General features: G+C 43.0%; 2 protein-coding genes across 2 annotated transcripts; one reads left to right on the plus strand and one right to left on the minus strand.

The window, feature by feature from the left end:
• The first annotated feature begins 523 nt into the window (after nt 1-523).
• LOC125220482 (eukaryotic translation initiation factor 2 subunit alpha homolog) lies at nt 524-9432 on the plus strand. Its single transcript, XM_048122654.2, has 7 exons — nt 524-1003; nt 8113-8169; nt 8272-8358; nt 8444-8590; nt 8697-8801; nt 8892-8990; nt 9069-9432. Exons 1-7 carry the CDS (start codon nt 620-622, stop codon nt 9222-9224), a joined length of 1035 nt encoding a protein of 344 aa, XP_047978611.1. The 5' UTR covers nt 524-619; the 3' UTR covers nt 9225-9432.
• Nucleotides 9433-11104: 1672 nt separating this feature from the next.
• On the minus strand, nt 11105-13228 carry LOC125211807 (peptide-N4-(N-acetyl-beta-glucosaminyl)asparagine amidase A-like). The gene has a single exon (XM_048111746.2). It carries the CDS (start codon nt 13026-13028, stop codon nt 11229-11231), a length of 1800 nt encoding a protein of 599 aa, XP_047967703.1. The 5' UTR covers nt 13029-13228; the 3' UTR covers nt 11105-11228.
• Nucleotides 13229-17635: the final 4407 nt, after the last annotated feature.

Genomic DNA, 17635 nt, shown 5'->3' on the forward strand with positions numbered 1-17635 from the left:
CTTCAATTTTCATGTAAATAGTGTATTATATTGATATAACATGAAGCACAATTTAAAATACTCTACCCCTCAACTTTTTTAGACCAAATTTCACAGAAAATGATGTATGTTAAAAAGAGAGTAAATATTGATCTCACGTTTCACTGAACCGTAAATGAAATTGTTAGACCAATAAAGCTCAACCAAAACAATTTATATTTATTTATTAGATAGCATGTGATTTTTTCAAATAAATGTCACAACAAAAATCTTTTTCCCTAATTACGCAAATAGCGTATTACTACTATATTGATATAATTTGAACCACACTAAAATAATCTATTGACCTATTTCAATAAAAAAAAATTAAAATCAAATAATCGTCAAGTGTGACTTTCCAATTTTTAGCACTTATATCAATATTTTCTTAAGATAATAGTAACATTATGTTTATTTAGAGAAAAAGCAAAATATACTAAAAGATCTTTTTCTAAATTTCATCACAATAATTTAACTTTTTTTTTGTTATTAATTGATTTCTCTCTCCGCTAAAATCCCCATTTTCTCTCACTACAAACATTTCCTCTTGCTGCTTTCTCTCCAAAACCCTAATTCCGCAGGCAGGATCCGACCCGTTTCAATGGCGACGAACGGGCCGAATCTGGAGTGCCGGATGTACGAGGCGCGGTACCCGGAGGTCGACCAGGCGGTGATGATCCAGGTCAAGAGCATGGCCGACAGCGGCGCCTACGTCTCGCTCCTCGAGTACAACAACATCGAGGGCATGATTCTCTTCTCCGAGCTCTCCCGCCGCCGCATTCGGAGCATCAGCAGCCTCATCAAGGTCGGCCGCATCGAGCCCGTCATGGTGCTCCGCGTCGACAAGGAGAAGGGCTATATCGATCTCAGCAAGCGCCGCGTCTCCGAGGAGGACATCCAGGGCTGCGAGGAGAGGTTCAATAAGAGCAAGCTTGTGCATTCGATCATGAGGCATGTTGCTGAGACCATGAGCGTTGATCTTGAGGTTTGTTTTTTGTTTTGGATTGATTTGTGTTGAAAAATTGTGTGTTTGGATTGGAAAAACCTAATTGCTTGCGTTGCTGTTGTGAAATTGAGTGAATTAAGTGATTTCGCGTGGTTCTCCTTTGTCTTCTGTTGAATTTGTGTGGAATTCGAAGAGGCTTGCAAATGTTCTGTAGAATTGTAGCTTTGAATGTGTAATTATTTGGTAGGTTTAGTTGAAAATTTGTGTGTTTGGATTGGAAAACCTAATTGATTGCGTTGCTATTGTGAAATTGAGTGAATTAAGTGATTACGAAGAGGTTAGTAAACTGGTGCTTTCAAATTTTCTGTAGAATAGTAGCTTTGAATGTATAATTATTTGGTAGGTTTAGTTAAAGAAATTGTGTTATTGAATTAACCATGTTGTATTCTAGTTTAGCATTCAAATTGAGCTTTAGTTTGTTTTGATGACTCATCAAAAGGAATTATTTATGGTACAAGACAAATTCAATATTCCATATTTGATCATAATGATTTAATGTTTGATTAGTATTTAATGAAATAACTCAAGGTTTTATATACTGACTTAGGTAGCTAGATCTCTGGCTCATTGTTCAGTAAATTATCTGCTGATACTAATATGCTGTTTTGATGGTTTGATTAGAATTGAATATCTCAAGATATTATGGCTTGTTGCTTGAGTGAAAACAAGATTGCTGATCGTACAGTAACTGAAGTAGTTCTGTGATCTTTCATATTGTTTTTAAAGAAGTTGATAACAAAGTAGGTAGAGAATTGGATAAACAGAAATTGTTGGAAGTTTATGATGGAAAAAGTGGATGAAGCTGTAGAACTGTTTAGTTTGCTGCGTCACGTAGTGTCCCTGATACGTTCGCACCAATATTGACCTGAAACTGAGCAGCAAAACACCACGCAGCCACACACTCGCAAGGAAAAGATATCACTCGAGAATGAAACAGGGGAATCGTTGATATATTGATAATAAGAACTGGAACTACAATGAGAGAATTGCAGGAATTACAGAACGATAAAGTGAATAACAACTCCTAAGGATCACTGATCCATAGGCCACAGATCATCACACAATCAACATGATTCTAGCGGTCCCCCCCTTCCTCCTTATATAATCGCATATGCCGTTAACCTCATATGCACGACGTCAATAACAGATCACACCGTCACTTTCCTCCGTCACCCTTCATGCTGACTCGGATATCACATGTGCCTTTATTTCTTGCTTATTCTTCACGTGCTCAATTACTCTAGGATGCATGCACACACGTCCCCTCTCAGTAGAGCATGCATCAATACCTCCCTCTCAAGGTTCCTTGTCCTCAAGGAACCAAGGAAAACGAGCCTTAATCTCCTCCGCAAATTCCCATGACGCATCCGCTGGAGAACGACCGGCCCAGTGAATCAACCACTGCGTGGCAGCTTGGTTACGCCGCTTCACCATCTTCCGATCCAGTATTGCTTGTGGAATCGCGTCTTGTATATGGGACACTGGGGGTAAATCCGTACTCGGAACCACGGGCGGTGCGGCTGGCCTCAAGAGGGAAACATGGAAGACATTATGTATAGTAGCCGTGGCTGGCAACTGTAGTTTATAGGCCACTTTCCCTATCTTGTCCAGAATTTGATACGGCCCATAGTACTTTGGTTCGAACTTCTGATGGTTACCCTTGATCGACTTCTGCCGGTACGTGCGTAGCTTAAGCCAAACCCACTCCCCCACCTCATAATTTTTGTCAAGTCTATGCTTGTCAGCATGCTTCTTCATACGATCGGCGGCCCTCTGTAAATTTCTTTTGAGTGACTCTATCACCTCCTCTCTATCTCTCATAACCACATCCACTGCTTCAACACGAGAATCTCCTGGCAAATAGGGAACGTGCATAGGAGGTGCGAACCCATAGAGTGCCTCAAAAGGTGTTGTCCTAATAGATGAATGATATGAAGTGTTGTACCAATATTCTGCCAGACTCAACCATTGTAACCACGAGTTCGGCTTCTCCCCAACCATGCAGCGAAGATAACATTGCAAACACCGATTCACGACCTCAGATTGTCCATCAGTTTCCGGATGGTAGGCTGTGGAGTAAAGTAACTCAATTCCCAACAAACCAAAGAAGTCTCTCCAGAAGGCACCCACGAATACAGCCCCCCGATCACTAACAATGCGGACCGGCATCCCATGGAGCTTAAAAACAGAGTCCAAGAAGACCATAGCCACATCCTTGGCAGTAAAAGGATGAGCCATTGCCATGAAGTGAGCAAATTTGCTCATACGGTCAACAACTACTAAGATAGCATTCTTTCCTCGCGAAGTGGGTAACGCTTCGATGAAATCCATAGTAAGATCAGTGAATATAGCCGTGGGTACCGGCAGGGGTTGAAGTAACCCAGCAGGGGGCGAGTGATCGGCCTTAAACTGCTGACACACCACACACACCCGCACAAACTCCCTCACTTCCTTGAGCATTTTAGGCCAGAAAAACAGAGCCGCAAGCCTTTTATAAGTCGCTAATGCACCTGAATGTCCCCCAATGGCAGACTCATGAAATAAAGCCAAGATTTGGGCTCGCAAGGCCAGATCATTCCCCACTACTAAACGCCCATTACGCCGCAGCTCCCCCTTCCTCCAACTGAATTTAGGATGAACCTCAGAACTACTATCTTTAGCCTTAATAATCTGTTGAATATGAGTATCCTTCGCCCAAGAAGATTTGATTTTTGCGATCAGCTCCAAAGGAATTACATAAGAGGTGAGTGCATACACCATCACTTCAGGAACTCGTGACAAGGCATCCGCTACCGAATTCTCCACTCCCTTCTTGTAACGGATCTCATAATCAAATTGCATTAATTTTGTCATCCAGGCCTGCTGCGTAGGAGTCGTGAGACGCTGCTCCAGTAGGTATTTTAAGCTCTGATGATCCGTCAAAATCACAAACTTCCGGCATTGTAAGTAGTGACACCACTTTTTAACAGCCAACAATATGGCAAGAAGTTCCTTCTCGTACACCGAAAGCGCCTGATACTTTGGAGACAAGATCTTACTAATGTAGGCGATTGGGTGCCTATCTTGCATCAACACTGCCCCAATTCCTACTCCAGAGGCATCGGTCTCCACCACAAAATCGCGTGAGAAATCCGGCAATGCTAAGACCGGGGCAGAGGTCATGGCCAATTTGAGCTGCTCGAAGGCTGCTTGGGCAGTTGGAGTCCACTGAAACGCTGCTCCTTTAATAACATCTATCAGAGGCCGAACTGTAATACCATAATCTTTTACAAAGCGTCGGTAGTACCCAGTCAGCCCGATGAAACTTCGGACGTGCTTCACAGTTCTCGGTTGAGGCCAAGTTAAAATGGCTTCAATTTTTCCCTTGTCAGTAGCCACTCCTTCTTTAGAAATCACATGGCCTAAATATTCCACCTCCTCACACCCAAAAGCACACTTTGACCTCTTTGCCAATAGTTTATGGCGCTTCATAATGTCTAGAACCTGCTGCATATGTTCCACATGGTCCTCCTTGCTGGCGCTATAAATGAGTATATCATCAAAGAAGACCAAGACGAACCTCCTTAAGAATTGACGAAAGACAGTGTTCATTAAATTTTGAAACGTTGCCGGCGCATTGGTCAATCCAAATGGCATAACCATAAACTCATAGTGACCGGCGTGTGATTTAAACGCGGTTTTGAACACATCCTCAGGCGCCATCCTTACTTGCCAATAGCCCGAGCGCAAGTCTATTTTTGAGAACCATGCCGCACCCCCAAGCTCATCTAAAAGCTCCTCAATTATAGGAATAGGATATTTATCCTTAATAGTGATCGCATTGAGGGCCCTATAATCAATACACATCCGCCATGTTGCGTCCTTCTTCTTCACCAAGACTATTGGGCTCGCAAAGGGGCTCTGGCTTGGGCGAATAACTCCTGACTCCAACATTTCTGTTATCATAGCTTCGATTGCATCTTTTTGGTGGTGAGCGTATCGATAAGGTCTAACATTCACAGCCTCTGCCCCTGGTTTAAGATTGATGCGGTGATCATGATCACGTTGTGGGGGTAGCCCACGAGGCTCTTCAAAAACGTCCTTAAACTCATGCAGAACCGCCTCCAACTCCGGCCACACAGATTCTTGGCTCATTCCCCAACAGAGCAGGGGTTCAGTGTTCCCTATAGCCATTGCCTCACTAAGCTTAACCTCTTCATCCCCTACAAAAGGTTCATCCCACGCATATAGACAGTGTAGTTGGCCCTTCGCTGATTCCCCTTTATCTCCGACTAAACGAACCCTATGCCCTTCTAGTACAAACTCCATACTCATCTCCCCAAAGTCCCATGCAATTCGGCCTAATGTTGACAGCCATTGAACCCCCAGAATTAAATCATATGTTTCCAGACCAATCAAGAAGACCTCGGTAGAGAAAGTCGTCCCCTGCATTGACCACGCGAAATTCGCACACTTCTTAGTACATTGAAGCATCTGGCCATTGGCTACCTCTACCGCCTTAAATGGCACCTCTGTCAATTCACACTGAAGGTATTTGATCATCCGCAGGCTGAGGAAGTTATGAGTGCTCCCGGTGTCTACCAATACACGCAGTGACTTACCCTGACTCTTCCCCTTGATACGCATAATCTGAGGCCCACGCATTCCCCACATCGCGTGAAGTGATAACTGCAGTTCGTTGGTCTCCACCCCTCCTTCCTCCTCGAAGACCTGTTCCTCCTCAATTTCTGGCCCTTCGTTCATCTCCTCCTCTCCCACCAATTTCATCACAAAAGCCTTATGTCTTGAGCACACATGAGCCGGTGTAAATTTCTCCGGACACCAATAGCACAGCCCCTTTTTCCTCCTTCCATCCATCTCCCCTGGAGTTAATCGCGGCCTTCCCCCCGCTGGCTTTGTCTCCTTTGCAGCAGTATTACCCGAAAATCCAGTGGGTTTTGGAGGTGCCGTTGTCACCGTCAGGGATTTGGAGTACGAGTACCCTGCACTTCCAGAACTCCCCCCCCCAGAACTTCCTTTCGCCTTACCCCCCAGAGCTCGCAGCGTTATCTCCTGCAACTTCGCTAAGGCTACTGCCTCCGCTAGCCCTTTGGGTTTGAACATACGAACGGGCATCTGCAACTCATCGATTAGCCCTGATAAAAACATGCTGAGTGCCTGGTCTTCACGGATTCCGGTGCGTGGATAAATCTCATCAAAAGTATCCATGTAATCCTGAAGTGATCCGGTTTGCCGGAGATTTCTCAGCTCTGCAAGTGGATCAGAATATGCTTGCGTGCCAAATCTAGCTCCCATAGCTATGACATAGCCGTCCCAGTCATCGAGCGCCACCTCTCCTTGCAAACTGATAAAGCCACGGTGCCACTGCAGGGCCTTGCCCTCCAAGTGAATTGCCGCCACCTTAACTCGATTTCGCGGTGGTACCTTAGCAAGTTCAAAGAAGAATTCGGATCGCATCATCCATCCCTCAAATCCGTCGCCGTCGAACTTCGGAAACTCATAGCGAGTCGGTCTACTCCAATCCTCCGATTGATCGCCTTGGATTTTGACCGTCGTCTCCGTGGAATCCTCCTCCTCCCCTTTAATCAGTGTTTTCTCCCCAGACGGTTTGATCGCCTTGATCGCTTGCATCATCTCTGCGATTTGATTCTCCAATGCTCCCTGCCTATCCGCCAGTTTCTCCATCGCATCGTTCACCCGCTTGTCCACCGCCTCCAAAATCTTCCTCTCCGCCTCCGACAACCTCGTATTCGGCGCCGGCGTCGACATGTCCGGAAATCGACAGCTCTAGATACCACTTGATACGTTCGCACCAATATTGACCTGAAACTGAGCAGCAAAACACCACGCAGCCACACACTCGCAAGGAAAAGATATCACTCGAGAATGAAACAGGGGAATCGTTGATATATTGATAATAAGAACTGGAACTACAATGAGAGAATTGCAGGAATTACAGAACGATAAAGTGAATAACAACTCCTAAGGATCACTGATCCATAGGCCACAGATCATCACACAATCAACATGATTCTAGCGGTCCCCCCCTTCCTCCTTATATAATCGCATATGCCGTTAACCTCATATGCACGACGTCAATAACAGATCACACCGTCACTTTCCTCCGTCACCCTTCATGCTGACTCGGATATCACATGTGCCTTTATTTCTTGCTTATTCTTCACGTGCTCAATTACTCTAGGATGCATGCACACACGTCCCCTCTCAGTAGAGCATGCATCACTGATCCATAGGCCACAGATCATCACACAATCAACATGATTCTAGCGGTCCCCCCCTTCCTCCTTATATAATCGCATATGCCGTTAACCTCATATGCACGACGTCAATAACAGATCACACCGTCACTTTCCTCCGTCACCCTTCATGCTGACTCGGATATCACATGTGCCTTTATTTCTTGCTTATTCTTCACGTGCTCAATTACTCTAGGATGCATGCACACACGTCCCCTCTCAGTAGAGCATGCATCAGTCCCCTGCCCCATTTCTTTGTCTGATTTTGTTTATATTAATTGAAACTTAACCAGTCTTCAAGCTTAGTAGTGTTTGTATCTATTTATAATTCCAGTATTTTATAATGTTTGAATTGATAGTGTACACTCATAAACTCTTTACCAGCCTCACCTCATGGTCATGATAGTATTACAATTAACAGAGCTCATTAGTTTCACATGTTAATTCGGAGTGTGTTGGAATGATGGTGTATTTGTGAAAGTAGGATGTATTATTATCTGTAGAATGATATTTTTCAGGTGTATTATTTAGTTGGTTCGTGCCTATTTAACTCATGGTATGATTGTCAGCATATTTGGCTGTATATTGGTGCTATTAACTTCATTTGCTTGTAAGATATGTAGTGTGTTCTCTGTTAGATGAACTGTATGGTTTGGTAAATCTTGAATTAGTTTCATCTCCAAATAGCTGGAAAGAGTACCTATGGTTATTTAAGTTTCTTTTGCTACTTTCTATGTTTTGTCGACACTCAGTGACGCAAAGATATATCCATCCCATTCCGTGATATATCTTAACATGCATTTTTCACTAATGGCATGTATATTGTGGTAGGATCTGTATATTCATGTTGGCTGGCCGTTGTACAAGAAATATGGGCATGCATTTGAGGTGAGACTTAGTATACTATATATAAAGAAAAATTGTTTAGAATTCCTGCCTCAAGTAGAATTATTACTATCCTTCTAGTCATATATATTTTTTAAAATACAGGCATTTAAAGTGATGGTTAACGATCCCAACTCAGTTCTTGATACCCTCACTCGCGAAATCACAGAAGTTGGTCCTGATGGACAAGAGGTAGTGTTCATTCACGTTAAGACTAGCATTTATCTTCAGTCTTCCATCAGTTTTACATGCTGTTTACACGCGGTTATTCTTTTAGGTGAAGAAAGTTGTTCCTGCAATATCAGAGGAAGTCAAAGATGCTTTAGTGAAAAATATTAGGAGAAGAATGACGCCTCAACCTTTGAAGATTCGCGCAGATATTGAAATGAAATGTTTTCAATTTGACGGTGTTCTGCACATAAAGGTCTTCATCCTTCACTTATTCATTTGATCTTTTTTCTTCATTATTATGCATCTTACTCAAAGCAAAACTTCTTTAGCAAGTACTGATTTATTGGTGATGTTCACAGGAAGCAATGCGTAAAGCTGAAGCTGTTGGCAATGACGATTGTCCGGTTAAAATGAAACTTGTTGCTGCTCCAGCTTATGTCCTTACCACCCAGACTCTTGACAAGGTAATCACTTATGTATATATCTAAGAGTGTTGTGAACTAAAAATGGATTTTGTACGGTTCTAAATGCTCGTTTTTATTGTATAATGTTAGGAGCAAGGAATCACAGTGCTTACCAAGGCAATTCAAGCGTGCACTGAAGAGATTGAACGCCAAAAAGGAAAACTTACTGTTAAGGAACCACCAAGAGCGGTAAGCAACTTTACGCTTAATTTCAACACACCTATCAACATACATATATGTAATTAACGAGTATGATTTTGTGTTCAGGTGAGCGAACGGGAGGATAAGCTACTCGCAGAACATATGGCTAAGCTAGGACAGCAAAATGAGGATGTCAGTGGTGATGAAGACAGTGAAGAAGAAGAAGATACTGGGATGGGTGAAATAGACCTCGAGAATTCAGGAATGGCTATTACAGAGTAACTTTACCCTACCCTCCCCCCTCTTTTGCCCTTTCAAATCTTGGAATTTGTCTACATTTTTGTTAGTTTCTCTCTTCCCCAATTTTCCAACCTTGATTCAATGGTTTCTTTTTAATTCTCTTCAATGCACATCTATACCTGAATTTAAATTTTGTCCACAATTCTGAATCCCAATATACTTCGTTGCTTTGCGTGTGGTGCTTTGTTTACATGGGTATTGTTGGTTAAATGCTAAATAAATCCAACGCTCTTTTAAGTAGTTCCTTGCTCTTACTTTTTTTAGGTGGTGTTCGGTTTTCTCGATAAAATAATACCAAGATATAATCTATGATTGAGTTGTGAGATTATTTTAGTCATAGGGGGTTAGCTATGACTAATAGTCTCATGATTATCCATCTAGGATTAAGTTGGGGGACTAAAAACACACTACTAATTCAATCTCGGGATACAATCTTGTAAACCGAATACTCTTTTAAAGAAATTGATAACAAAAGTAGGTGAAGAAGTGGATAACTAAGTTATCAAAAAGTGATACCCAGTTTAAATAAACTCGGCCCGCTTTGCCCATGTGAAAAAGCATTCCATAGTGAAGTGCGACCCTATTTGGATTGCATCATCCCTCAACTCTGCTTAATTAATTAATTTGATCATTTAATCATAATCAAAATAAGATTAAAAAAACATTCTTATATTGCACAAAAACAAAAATGCCATTTTATATTTTATCCGTAATTAATTTAGGCTATCAAGCACCTTAGAAATAGTTAATTAAAAACATAATTTATGCATAAATTCATGCTAATACAACCGACTGTAAAATGGCCATTTTAAAGCTAACATAGTAATTAATTAAAAAACATTAAAACATGATATTATATAAATTCATATAATAACACCAATTAAATCATCATCTTGATCCTTATTAAAATTTATACTCTTAATTATTTGTGTTACCAAGTATGTGTTACCATGTATAGGAATATAATCAATAAGGAATAGCAATTTCATTCTATTTGTATTCTTTACTTTCTCATCTTCATTCCATTTCTTCCTCATTTCACTCCATCATACTAAGAAGCCCATTAAAGCTCGTGATAATTTAATTATCTTAGACCATCCGCATCCATATCTCTTATTCATCTCTAACCATCTCATCCCTTAACTATTCATGGGCCCGGCGATTTCCTGTACCTCTGTGGGGAGGGACGATAGTATGCATCCACATCAAAATGTGGTGTTTGGTACGCCGACGGAGTCGTCGAGCCTTGGGTGCCCGACGATGAACCGGGAGTACCCAAAACGTTGTACATGTTCGCCCAATCACCAAACGAGTTCAAGTCGAACCCGGAGCCGTGGCCGGAGTTTCCATCGCCGGACATTTTTCCAAAAATTGGAGAGAAAAGAGATAAGATATTTGAGAGAAGAATAGATGAGTGTAGTGTTTGTGTGTAGAATGGAGAATGGAAGAGAAATGGAGTATTTATAGAATATTAAAAGAAAAATTAAATTTTTTTTTAAAAATTCGACCGTTTGAAAATTTTATTTTATATTTTTGAAATTTCGAATTTTAAAAAAAAAGTTATGACGTCATAATTACGACGTCCACTCGCGGGCCGGCAAGTGGGCGTCACGCCTAGCGCCAGCGCGCGCATGGCGAGACAACTCGAGGCCGGCTCCTTCCGCGCGCGACGGGACGTCCCGTCTCGTCTGGACGAGATGCTCTTTGCAACACGGTCTCGCCGGGACGAGACCGAGCCGATGGCGAGCCGTGCTACGGATGCTCTTAGTGCCTCCTGCACCGTTTCTTTGACTGCGGAGTACAATATTTGGTAACCCTCTTTTGGAAAAACAAGCTAAGAAAATTGCCCAAAAAAAGAGGGATTAAACGAAAACTCATAGCATTAACTCTTGCTCGAAATCATAATCACACAGATCTCCTAAATTAAATTTTATTTAATTATATCATACACTACGCGAAAAAGCATTTGCACAAGAAATCCGAATTCTAAGCAGATGAACCAGAAACACGGCCTAGGGCGCAGAGGAAATTCTGTGAATCGGCGACGACGGCGCCTTGATCGGCCGATATCTTCCGCGTATAGCAGCCGTGACTATCCTCCTCCTCGTAACTCTGCGACGTGGCTCCGGCGCCTGAGAGCACGTCGTCGCCGTGCACGAACATCCACCCGCTGCACTCCTGCTTGATCTCCAATTCGCTCTCGAAATCGCCGATCTCCTTCTCCTCCTCGTACGAAATCTCCAGATCCGTCGACACCAGGTAGTTCTCCGGTCCAGCTCCGGCGATCGACGTCGTTTTCAGCTCCAGCTCGTATTCCGACTCCACGCTGTAGCTCGCAATCGTGCCGGAGGACGGGATCGAGATCTCGATCTGCTTCTCCACCGTCACATCGTGCTCGACCTTCACGATCGAGCCGTTGCTCTTGTAGTTGATCTCGTTGTCGAATTCGAGCTTCGTTGTGACGCTTGTGGTTAGGTTTCCGGCGCTGGAGTACACCCAGCCGGAGAATTCTGTTTTTCTCTCTCCTTCGGTTTCGAATTTGCCGTTGAGCTCTGCGAAGCTCGATTCGCGCTTGACGCAATTGTTAGGGTTTTTGTACTTGATCGGACCGGCTTGGACTTTCACTGGACCGTCGTCGAGCCAGAGGTGTAGATTCGCGTCGACGAGCCAGAAGGAGATGGCGTCGGCGACGCCGAATCCGAAGTAGTGCTTTTTGTCGTCGAGTAGAATGCCGAGAAACGGAGTGAGCTCGATTTCGTAGGAAGGTAGGTTGAAGGCGCCGATTGCGACGATTGGACTCCAAAAAAAGGGGTTTATGCCGCCGGCGTAGATCACGGGGAAGGGGAGCACCGATCCGACGACGTTTCCGTCGAGCGTCACGAGGACCTCGCGGTAGACGCCGTGGCCGCGCGTGATGTTCAGTCCGTTGCTCTCGATGTAGAAATCCGGTGGATTCGTGTACCACAATTCGTCGTCGCCGTGAGCGGAGACGAAGACCTCGATTACCGCTCTGTAGGTGTTGTTAGGGATTTGAATCCCTTGGTAAACGGCGTCGTTTCCGTTCTGGATTTTAAACCAGTACCCTTCCTCTCCGGCAGCGGAGACCGGAATGATCGAATCGGCAGGGATTTTGTCTAGCTCGAGTGAAGCATTGAGCGCGGCTGACTGCCGGCGGCGGCTGCGTTTTATGATTTTTCTAGGGCTCGAATTGAGCGAGCGGCGGCTGTGGATTGGGGAATTTCGGACGTTGTAGAAGAGGAAAGTGATGTTGACGTTGAATGCGCAGGTGTGGAATTCATCGACGGTGTTCTCTAACATGACGGAGAGGGAGAGGCTTTTCCGGCGGAGGAGGGCGGAGAAGCGGGTGACGTCCTTGGAAAATGACCAGGAGACGCCGTCGGGGGTGGATTGGGGGGTGCTGGTGCGGAGGAGCTCGGCGCCGGCAAGCCAGACGGCGGCGATTCGGTCGGATTGGGTGCCGTTGGCGGCGCCGGAGAATTGGAGGACCGCGTTGGACCAGGTGCAGTTGAGGGGGGCGGAGTAGTTGGCGGCCGAGGGGGGGAGGTTGTAGGTGTTGCCGAAGGTGAGGTTGATGAGGGGGAGAGTGCATGCCGGGGTTAGGGAGTCGAAGGGGAGGGGGCGGGTGACTTCGATTTGTCTCTCGAGTGACGTGGAGGCGGAGAGGCGGGTTGTGGGGATGCGGTAGCGCTGGAACGGCGCCCGGGAGGCGTCGGAGCGGGGGAGAATGAGGAGGAGGACTGAGAGTAGGAGTAGAGATGGATGCATTTTAGTTTCTTTTTCTGTTGTTGAGAGGGTTTATGACAAACTCTACCGTCCGTCATTTATAGTCTCATTTTGTTGAGAAAATAGTTCGATACACTTGTCTTGATTTCTCGAACCGATGAGAAATTCATGAATTGAGATCCTAATGCATATAGGTACACATGGTCAAATGAGAGTAAGATGTTGAGAAGAGTAGTTATCAATTCTACATATATGATATGCTAAAGGACTAACATAGTACCACCTCAGCCTCTTGAAAAAATAATGCAGTCCACTTTTATTATTCTGATATATTTTTTTAAATGCAGTCCACTTTTATTTTTCTGATTTTTTTTTTAAATTAGCCCATTTTTATATTTTGTAAGTATTTCATTTTATGTAATGCTTCATTCTCTATTATTAATAATCTAAACTTTTTGTGTATTTTTATAATTTATCAATTTTGCATTAAAACTCGTGTTATTTTCAAATTCTTTATTTTTATAATATAGTAAATATTATGACCTTATATGAACTTGAGGTGATGGGTGAAATCGACCTCAGAGAATTTCTCTTCCCAAAATTTTCAACCTGGATTTAGTGGTTTCTTTTAATTTTCTTCAATGCACATCGATAGTTGAATTCCATTTTTGTCCACAATTCTAAATCTCGAATGATATTAGTAAAGTAGAAGAAAGAAAAAGGAAATAGAATTGAAGTAGTATCAATTGGTGTTATGAGTTACGAGGTGCATTAAAATGACAACACTTTTTAAACTAACACCGTACCATTATTTATAGCCAATCATTTGTATACATGGACAAATAATCAGCTGCTATGTGGCAATTATAAAAAAATGTTCAAGAATAAATTTTCTCGGCCAGCAATATCCAATGTGCTAGACAACAATTTTTTCTCGGCCAGCAATATTCAATACGCTAGACAACAATCTATAGATTGTTGTCTAGCATTTATACTATTACTGTGTAGCGTTTATAATATTACTCGATACGTGGTGTCACAGTGTCACTTTTAGATGTGTTATCATGTTAACACGAACCTACCCCATAGACAGTGTCATGTTAATAAGATTTAAAAATAGCAGACTAATTTGTTGATAGATGTTTTGTTGGGAAGAAATGAATACTACTCCCTCCGTCCATGATTAAGAGTCTCATTTCTAAATGGCACGGGTTTTAAGAAATATTAAGAAAAGTGGGTGGAAGAAAGTTAGTGGAATAGGGGTCCCACTTGTATATATTAGTTTTAAATGATATGTGAGTAGAATGAGTTAGTGGAATGTGGGGTCTCTTTACCATTTATGGTAATTATGAACCGGGACTCTTATTCGTGGACGGACAAAAATGGAAAAACGGGACTCTTATTCGTGGACGGAGGGAGTATTATTTAAAATGGAAATAAAAAATATGTGGAAAAATGAAATAGATACATTATTATCTTTTCAATAATTACTGATTAACAGTAGTTAGCTAGTGATTGTCTGATTGATTAGGATTTAAAATTACTCTATGTCACTAAAAATTTGTCGCATATTTTCTTTTTCGTCCATCCCTAAAAGTTTGTCACCTTTCACTTTTATCATTTTTAGTAGTGAATCTCATATTCTACTAACTCATTCTCACACATTTTATTATAAAACTAATATATAAAAGTAGGATCCATATTGCACCAACCTTTTCAACCCATTTTTTGTTATATTTTTTAAAATTAGTGTCGGATCAAATGGTGATAAATTATAGAAGATGTAGAGAGTATTAATTAGTTTTGGTCATTGATTGGGAAGATGTAGAGAGTATTAATTAGTTTTGGTCATTGATTGGGAAGCATGCAGGTACACTGGTACAGTGTGTGGTACTTGAGTGATACATACACACGAAAATCACATGATAAGCTATAGTATTTCGTCCATTTCAATAATGCACATTTGATTTTAATTGAATAATTACAAAATGTTAAAGTTGAGACATTCAAAAGTTGAATGGACCCACTAATTCCACCCAAAATCGTTACAATCCGTTCATATCTTATCATGGAAAGGACTAAACAATATCTCTCTTCTTCACATGCATAACAATATTGTGTAGCAAAGAACAAACTATATTTATTCCCCTCTTCATCCACTCAATTAAGCTCCTTTTGGGAAATACTAGATCTCCATCAACTAATTAAAAATTGATTAATAATCTCGCAACTTAGTTGGTAAAATACTTTAAATCAAAAACTAAAATCATTACCGCCACAAATAACCGTTAATCATATTGATCAATCTTTAGACCAAAAAGAAACACTAGACCGAAATCAGACGTGAATGAAATTCACATAGCAAAGAATAAACTATAGCTATTCCCCTCTTCATCCACTCATTTAGAGCACTCCCAATGGCGGTCGGCGAAAACTCGGCGATTTTTCGCCGAAAATCGCCGAGTTTTCGCCGACCAATGTGGCGAATTCGGCGTTTTTTCGGCGTTTTTTCTCCCGATTTAACGCCAACCGGCGAAAAATCGCCGAATCATCGCCGAATCATCGCCGCCCACTGTGGGCGCGATTCGGCGATTTTTCGGCGTTTTTTTTTTTTTTTTAAACGGCTAAAACCCCTAAAACCCACCACTATAAATACTTCCTCTTCCTCCTCCATTCATCACACACAATTCTCTCAATTTTTCAATCTCTTTCTCAATCTCCAATCTTCAATCTTCAAAATTATGAGCTCTAGTAGGAAAAATTCTCGAAAAAGTAAGGGTAAGGGCAAAGAGTCGAGTTCGCAACTTCCCAACACTGATGAAGCAAATGAGCAGTGGATGAGCTCGTTGTTGTCGATGGGGTCTCCTCCCGGCCAATATCCATATGCGGGTCCGTCCCCATTGCAGACTCCTACGCCACGCAGACTTTCTCCGTACTTCCAGTCTGCCATCAGCATGCCCTCTCCAGCCGACGATGTGTATCGCCCCCAGATAGTCGCATCGTTGTTCGACACCCCTGGATCAACCCCAGGCGACGAAGAATCTCAGGCCGCGACGTACACAACGGATCCGACACTCAGCACGGACGACTACGAGGTGGAAGAAACGCCCGCCGAGCCGCCTTCCAGGAGCGGGCGGGGGAAGGCGCCGGCGTCGACGGCTGCGACTGATACGGGTTCCGATGAGAGGCCGAAGCGGACAAGGACTACTTACACTCTCGACGAGTCCGAGCTGATAGCCAACTGCTGGGCGGACACGACGCAGGACGCGGTGCGCAGCAACTACCGGACGGAGATCATGTTCTGGGCGGAGGTTACGGAGAAGTACACGACCAACAAGACTGCCTCGATGAAGGACCATGGCAGGGAGGCGATCCGCCGGCATTGGGAGCGCCTCATGAGGGACTGCGCCCATTTCAACGGTATATATTCTAACTTGATGACTCACATGACGAGTGGCCAGAACGAGCACATGGTCCGAGATGAGGCCATCCGGATGTATAGTGGCCAGTTCTTGTCGAAGGGCTTCAAGTATTGGAATATCTATGATAGGCTGAAGGATCTCCCCAAATTCCGGACGGAGATGCACAGCGCGCTGCACGGGAAATCGGTGCGCACGCAACTTAGCGGTGGGGAGAGTGAGGGAAGCGCGATCCCCATCGACTTGTCTGAGGATGGTCCGCACGAGCGCCCTGTGGGAGCGAAGAAGGCGAAGGGGAGGCGGAAGGGGAAGGGCGCATCGTCGGAGACCCAATCGGAATTCCCGTCCTTACAACAAGCCACGTTCTCTTCCAATGCCGCCACTCTGGCGCAGATGTACACGTTGTACTTCACCGGCGACGGAACCCCAGAAGAGAAGCAGTCCCTCTGGTCGACCATCCAAAATATGAAGATCATGATGGGCCTCCCGCCGGACGCTCCTCCCTCTTAGTTTTTTAAATCCTTGTTTTTTATGGTTTTTTATTTGTAGTTTTTTTTTTTATCGTTGTATTATATTTTCCAATGATTAATACGACGATGAATTGTTCATTATAAATCTATTTATTAAACACATTTGTAGAGAAAATTAAATATTATTAAAAATGATGATGTAAAAATGAAATGTTGAGTTAGGGAGAAATAAGGGAGAAATAAGGGAGAAACCATTGGAGCAGTTGGCTAAAAGTTGGCTAAAAACTGGGGATAAATTTTGGTGCTGATGTGGCGCTGATGTGGCAGAAATAAGGGAGAAATAAGGGAGTTTATCCCCAAACCACTGGGAGTGCTCTTAAGCTCTTCTTTTGGGAGATACTAAATCTTAATCAACTACTTCCTCTATCCGCGAATATGAGTCCCATTTTATCATTTTAGGACCTCTGTTCCACTAACTTTTTTTCATCTACTTTTCTTAATATTTCTTAAAACCTGTGTCACCTACGAATGAAACTTCTAATGGCGGACGAAAGGAATAATTAACAATCGATTAGTAATCTCACAACTTAGTTGGTAAAATACTTCAAATCAAAAGCTAAAATCACCACTGATAAAAGTAAACGATAATCATTATTGATCAGTCTTTAGACCATAAAGAAACACTAAACCGAAATCAGATCTTCGAGTTGACACGAGCTAGATGGATGTACCCTAAACTAAGAAATTGCCAGAAAAGAAA

Source organism: Salvia hispanica, chromosome 2 (assembly GCF_029641045.1).
Source record: "Salvia hispanica isolate PSC_SH4W2 chromosome 2, Shi_PSC_v1, whole genome shotgun sequence".
Classification (NCBI taxonomy): Eukaryota; Viridiplantae; Streptophyta; class Magnoliopsida; order Lamiales; family Lamiaceae; genus Salvia; species Salvia hispanica.